The sequence below is a fragment of the Arachis stenosperma genome, chromosome 8 (genome assembly GCF_014773155.1).
Source record: "Arachis stenosperma cultivar V10309 chromosome 8, arast.V10309.gnm1.PFL2, whole genome shotgun sequence".
Lineage (NCBI taxonomy): Eukaryota > Viridiplantae > Streptophyta > Magnoliopsida > Fabales > Fabaceae > Arachis > Arachis stenosperma.
This window is the reverse complement of record NC_080384.1, coordinates 16168204-16175641: the sequence shown is the minus strand read 5'-3', so window position 1 is coordinate 16175641 and position 7438 is coordinate 16168204. Positions and strand designations below refer to the sequence as shown.

Below are 7438 nucleotides of genomic sequence, written 5' to 3'. Positions count from 1 at the left end.
TAAAAATAAATAAAACATCTTAAATTTGAACTATTGCTATAAAATATAATAGATAAAAATTAAAATTTATTTAATTAACAAAAAAATATAATATTTTACTTGATAAAAATGTTTAAGAATTAGAGTTTGTTTGGGTGAGCTTTTAAGAAAATATCTTTTTTTGAGTTATTTTTTTTAAAAGATCTTATAGAGAAGTAAAAGTAATTTTTTGTTTAGATATCTCATATAAAAAGATCTTTTTATCTATCAATTATGTTTGGGTATAACAATATAAAAGTACTTTTTTGTTTATTTATTACATGAAAACATTTTTTTTAAGGAAAAAAGATCTTTTAAAAAAAATGTAAATTAGAGCTTCTAAAAAAAAAATATTTTTTTGATTTTACTAATATTTTTATTTTTATTACTAAAAATTTGTCAAATATGTTAAAAAAAATATTTTTTATTAAATTTTTTTTTTTTACAAAATAATAACGTCCAAACATACACTTATTCTAAAAGAAATTAGTATGAAGGAAAAAAATATACAAAATATCAACTTCGTTTCTAATGACTGTAGGAAAGCTCGGCAAGACTTTTTAAATATACGCAAGGGTCTTAAGAGACAACAAATTTTATAATTTGTAGATATTAATTAATTATTATTAGTATTTTTAGTAATATAAAATTATATTTAATAATATAAAATTATTTATTTTTTATTGATTAATTACTGATTAAATTTTAATAAAAATGTTTGACTCTGTAAATTTTTTAATCTCTATTTTTGTTGGTTAAGTATCCATTTCTTTACTTCTTTAGTAAGACACTTATTATAACTAAATTAATGTGAAAAATAGTAAAGGCTTGGTTGATTCTGGGTTTGGGTGTATGAGGGCCATATTCGTGTTTTCTATTTTTGGGTGGAGCCATCATTCTCGTGCTGGGCAATGGGCATAAGCTGATTTAAGATTCTGTGTCGTGGCCGAACCGGTCACTGCCAAAAGCCGAAGGCATCCTTAACAGGTTTGACCCAAAACAGTGACTTTGACCCAAACACTCCACGTGAATGATTGAATCGTCCCCTCCCTCTACTACTATACTGCTAGTAATTTAATAACTAAATGATAATGTCTAGCGTTACATTTCTGAAAAACAATACTCATCCAGCAATCCTTTTTAGTTTTAGCGAAGGTTATGATAGCGAGAATAATTGGATGAGATTTTTTTATCTTTTATTTTGGTAATATTCAGCTTTTGTCTCACTGGAGTTACGAGTCTATGACACATAGCATAGCACCGAGTGTAGTGTGACGTTAGGCAATTAATATATGAATTATTAGTAGGAGATAAGATACACATGATGATATAAGAGTAGTAGCGGAAAAAGGAGGGGGAGAAAATGAAAGAAGAGAGAAGGGGAAGCCATTCCCTTCTTTTGTGCCATTCTGTCCTGTTCTCTTCTTTGAAGCCTTTGTAAAAGAAAAAATAAATAAATAAAAATAAATATTAATTATTAAAAGCAGTGAAAGAACAGAAGCACCAAATAGACAGAGACATATTCCATCTTTTTTTTCCCCAACCATTTTCAAAGTTATTCAGTATCCACATCTTGCAACATTTATCTCTGATTAATTAATTAAGAGAAAATTATTGAAGGAAAAAGAGGTATATATAGAGAATATTAATATTGAAGGAGTGTAGAGTTTTGGGGTCCCTAGTCTCTCATAGTGTGGGCGTGTGATAAGAGCAAAGAAAGGGTAGCAGCAGAGAAGTCGCAACATTTAGATCTTGAGAGAAGAGAAGAGTGGCGTTGTTGTGGGAAATGGATAGTGCAGAAGGAGCAGCACCTCAAAGTAACAGCACAAGCAGAGACAACTACCTGAGGCAACTCAACAAGCTCTCTCAAAAGATCTCTAAACCCGCCACCACCAGCACCACCGTCGCTAAAAAGCCCAACCCCTTCGAAGCCCACCAGAATCAAAACCCAACCACCAACGCCAACAACAACAGCCTTCAACTGTCGTCGCAGCATCAGAACCTGCAGCACCAGCCACCAGTCTACAACATCAACAAGAACGACTTCAGGGATGTTGTCCAGAAGCTCACGGGCTCACCGGCCCATGAAAGAATCTCCACCCCTCCCCCCATTCACCAGCCCAGGCCCCCGAGCTCCCGTCTCCAGAGGATCCGCCCTCCTCCGCTTCCTCAGATTGCTAACCGCCCGCCCTCTATGCTTCGCCCCCATCAGATGCCGCCTCCGCAGCCCGCCGTCAACGCTGCTGGCCTTGGAGGCTTTTCTGGCTTCGGCAGGCCAGCAGCGCCGCCTCTCTCTCCTCTTCCGCCGTTGCCTGCTGTCCACGCTGCCGCTGAGTCCCCTGTTTCCGCCTACCTAAGGTATCTTCACGGTAACAACGTGGACCAAAGCTCGAAGCAGTTCTCAGGGTTTTCGCCGTTGCAACCTTTGGTCTCGCCACGCTGGAACAGCTTCAATCCACCGCAACCGCAACCCCAATCTCAGCATCAACCTCAGTCGCAGTCTCAGCCACAACCAGAGTCAAAGCCTCAGCCTCAGGTTGCGTCGGAGCAAGAATCCCAACCACCACCACAGCAGATTCCATTGACGCACCAGGCGGTGGTTCCCTCGGAAGCGCCGGCACCGCCGCAGCCGCAGCCGCAGCCAACGGTTACATCGCAGGCGCAATTTCCGTTTCCATCTCCTCCTTCACCATTTGGGTGCTTGAATTCACCGTTCGGCCTTTCCTCTTACCCTCTGTTATCTCCGGGTCTGCTATTTTCCCCAAATTCAGGTCAATTAGGGTTTCCGCAGCTTCCTCTTTCACCAACCGTGCCTGTTCCGAGCCCTAGGTGGAGAGGTCTTTGAGGTAGGTAAGAAGCAATGGGCAATGGCCAGAATATGATGTTGATGATGGCTTTTCGAGATTCAGGTTATAGGATTGGTTCTTTTGTTGGTTCTGTAAATGGTTTTAGGAGGCAGTGGTGGCGGCAATGACGGTTTATTCAATTTGTGGTGGTTGGACTTAAACTAGTCTACTGCTACTTCTTAATTTACTTTGCTTTATTTTATTTTCTGTAAATGGGATATCAAAGACATGAGAAAGGAACAATTTTGCATTTATCTATGGTTTTTTTAGGGATATTTGGATATTTGGGGGGAATCAGGAGAAATTAGGTTTATACAAATATAGTTCGATCATGCCTTTCTTTCTTTCTTTTTTTTTTTAAATGTAAAAACCTTTTATTGTTGCCTTCAACATTTTCTCTTTTTATGATGTCTTTTTTATGTTTTTGCTTTTTTTTTTAATCTTCTATTTCATTTAGTTGAATATGTAATTGTCTTGTAATGTACTAATGTAGATATTGCTATTTCTTTGCTGTTTGTCAGTCTAGCTATATTAGCAACATTTTCTGGCTTGAATTAGTTGGTTTTGAGATAATGGTCCCCTACCTTCTTTTTTAAGGGGTTGTGGTCTTGCAGTGCTGCATCTGGAAGCCTCAATGGTCTTGAATTAGAAATAGTTGACCAGTTTTGCTGTGAATGTCTTAGGGAGCAGTCTTGTTCCTTGGAAATGTTATGGTGAAGAAAATTTGGTTTGAAATTCTTCCATTGGAATCATGGTTAAAGAAATGTCTTTGTTGGTGTTGTTGGAGAATGCCAATGGCTCTACCTTGTAGAGATTTCACTATATTACATGGGCATTCTTTTAGTGCTTCATGCTCTATAATGCATGGCTACTTATACATGATTGTTGGATTCATTTATTTATATTCCACTATTCACTTTTAGATGATTGCCATATACATATATAATGCACTGGTAAAGCTTGGATGATTATTATATCCATTTATGATGCTTTGGCACATTTTAAGGTACTTGCTGTACATGGGAGACTTTCTGGGGGTACATCCTTGTTATTGTCTAATGCTAATGAAGTTTCTCTTACTTCATATTTGAGGAGAGATGCGAAATATACTTGTAGGTTTATTTGGTTATATTGGTTGTGATTCTTGCTCTTTGAACTTAGCCTTTTGGATAAAGTTTTCATGGTGGAAAGCTCTCAATCTATTTGCTTCTGAGTTGATTTGATTACTCATGTATAAAGTTATGTGATGTAGTATGGATGTGGAGTTCCAAGTTAAGTGGTTACAATGACAGTTTGAAAGCACTGATAAATTTTATGTTAACTCAACCCAAGAGTGGGTTAAACTCATGATAACTGATTACTGTGTAGAGATTTCTTTGCTTCATTTTGGATTGTTCCTTGTTCCTCAAACTTCCCGTTGCAATGGAGAAAATGAAATTGAAAATGCATACAAAAACTAATTGAACTGGTATAGTGATTAAATTGGATGAGCAGTGTAAAGAGTCCCTAATTCTTGTTTCATTTGGATGTTATAGCTATTGTCTTAGGTGCAATGTTGAAGTTTAGAGAATGATGGTTAGGTTTAGGGTGTAGAGGAAAATTGCCTTGGAATCAGTTGAAAGTCAAAGTTTCATTGAGAATCAGCGTTCCCCTGTAATTCACGTAGATAGCATCTTTTGGATTACTTTGTTATCACTTTAGATGGTTCTATTCTGACCTTAAAATTCGGATTTTGGATTGGCATGTACATTAACAAACAACGTTGAATATTATATTTTAAAAAGATAAGAAAGCCTCTTCCAACTCTATGGTATACGTGTTTATCCCAGTGCTTCTGCATGAGACTCGTGAGGTTTTTAGGAATAAAAATCTTTGGGTTGTGATACCATTAAAAAAAAGTTGTTTTGCCATGTTTAGACATCGTGGGAATACTGACCCAAAAAAAAAAGACATCGTGGGAATATAAGTGTTCCAAAGCTGTAAAGGGTTCTGAGCTTGAAAGTAAGAGGTGGGAGGTGGCGGGGACAGTCTTGAATGTGCTTTCAGGTTAGCTCCGAACAAGGGGTAAGGGGTAAGGGGTAAGGGGTATATATAAGAGATTTTGATATTTAAGTTAACAAGAATTTTAAACAAGTTTGAGCATATTAAGATTGAGAAAAACTTGATTTGGCCAAGTACGTTGGCATGGGACAAGCCCATAGCTGATGAATTAGTTTATTTTGGTAGAGGTGAGTACGGGTAGCGAGTACCCGATTATCCGTCTGAATCCGAATCAAACCAATTAAATTGGTTCTGAAATCATCGGGTAATCAAGTCTAACCTGAACCAAATCGATGGCTATTTATAGTAATTGATTCGAAAATCGGTTCTAGGATACGAAATCCGAACCAATTCGTAAACTTAATCATATATTAATTAAATAAAAAATATACATTTCTATTACACTTTTGTATTTAGCTTCTAATATGTTTGGTATTTAATATGTTTGGATTTTAATGTGTTTAGTGTTTAATATGTTTGGATTTTAATATGTTTAGTTTTTAATATATTTGGTGTTCAACATGTTTAGATTATTTCTATTGATGTTACATGTTTATTGTACTTGCTGAATTTTTAAAATAAAATTTTGAATTTTTTATAAATTTCAAAGTCATCGGGTATCCAATTATTCGAATCGAACCAATCTATTTTTAATCGGGGGTAATGTTACCCCACAATGTTTCTTCTTTTGTCCTATAACCTTCGGGCTTAATGCCCCTTCATGTACCAAAAAACAAAAGGAATAGTAAAATTTAAGATTAAGACTGAGAATTAAGGAATAAATTTAGTTTAATACAATAAGAGTGATGCGTAAAATTCTGTTATCCCTTTAATAATTTTCCAAATCTAAGGCATGATTGATTCAAAGATGTTATGTTAACCGAAAAAAAAGTGGAGGCCCTTTTCGTATTGGTGTGACTTAAATTGGAGATGGTTAAAGTCAAATACAGATGAGCCAAGCAATTTTTTTTGGTATATGATGGGTCATAGGCCCAGAGGAAAGGATGGGGCCACAGACCCAGAGGGAAGGTGCTCATGGGCATGGCTACCTCCTTCGGCGGAACGTCCCAAAAAGTAAGCCCCGTTCCAATTCTCCATCCAAATATACGGTGAGAGATCATATTTTATTGAGTCTCACTATGGAGTTAATCGAGTATTTGTACAATGTGTACAATAGGCTATTTATTTGGTCTAATATGAGTTAAAAAATGAACATTCAGGATAAAATGCTACTAATTTCTCAAACCCAATCCACCCATACTATTCAAAATAACCATCCGGATACTAGAGATAATAAACATCTGATATCCTACTGAATCGAATATTCCTATATTCTCATTGATACTTCACTTTCTCTTTATTTTTTCAAAAAAAAAAAAATTGTGAGAGGATCATTCCTCTTTGAAGGTATGAGAGAAGTTATTGGAGATTCGAAATTTCGAATTCAGGCACATGCGGTTTGTATTAGTAGTCCCTGTTCTGTTGCCTTCTTCAGTTTCTTTTCTTCATTTGGGCCTGTAGGCCCTCTACTCTGACCAAAAACTAAGTCCAATGTAAATAGTGCAACGTGTCTATTGGTTATTCACTTTTCATATATAGTTTCTCATCAGTTTTTTGTGGTTGAACTAATAATCACATAAAATGTTTTAAACCATAGATGTATTAAAATTATTTTTCCAAAAAAATGAATAGTTAAACAAAGTAATTTTTAATATAATTTTTTTATGTATAATTAAATGAAGGTATAAAATTTTCTTATATTGATAATATCACATTTTAAGGTTAAGTTTCGATTTGATAAATTTTAGGCTTTTTAAAAATAATTTGTTAAAATTAGCTTTTTAAAAAAATAATTTTTAACATTTATAGTAATTATATTTGATAAATAAAAATAAAATAATTTTTAATAAATACAAACTATAAATATTGTGTTTGATAAAATTATTTAATAAATATAAAGTATAATAAATAAAATAATTATCAAATACTAAATAAAATAATTATGTTTTTTAAATGACGATTATGGCTATTCTTCAAACTCAGAATAAAGCGAATGCACAGAAAAGGAGGCAAGCAAAACAAAAGGAGAAAGCAAGAAGGAGTCATCCTAAAAATCGAAATAAGGTGTGTAACACAGTACTTAAATGATTTACAATTATTGGAATGTGAGGGGCATAGGGGGTGTTGAAAAGTTGGGAATGGAAAAAAAATTTTAAGAGAAAAAATAAGGTAAACATGTTATGATTGATAGAGACGAAAAAAACAGGTAGTGACTAAGTTTGATGTAGTGCAAATTTGAGAGAATGATGCGGTGAGTTAGAAATTTGTAGGATCGGATGGTGCTTTTGAGGGTTTATTGTTGATGTGGGATGACATGATGTTTAAGTCGACTAATTATTATAAAGGGGAGAGATGGTTGTGCGTGGAATGAGTGTTGACGAATAATAGTTTCAATTGTGTGTTTTGCTTGGTGTACAGTGCACATGTCAGATAGGACAAATTGATTGTGTGGGAAGAGTTGAGCTTTATCTCTG

At 34.9% G+C, this 7438-nt stretch overlaps 1 protein-coding gene across 1 annotated transcript; it reads left to right on the top strand.

The window, feature by feature from the left end:
- Positions 1–1407: 1407 nt before the first annotated feature.
- LOC130943434 (VQ motif-containing protein 9) lies at positions 1408–3418 on the top strand. Its single transcript, XM_057871309.1, has one exon. It carries the CDS (start codon positions 1805–1807, stop codon positions 2861–2863), a length of 1059 nt encoding a protein of 352 aa, XP_057727292.1. The 5' UTR covers positions 1408–1804; the 3' UTR covers positions 2864–3418.
- Positions 3419–7438: the final 4020 nt, after the last annotated feature.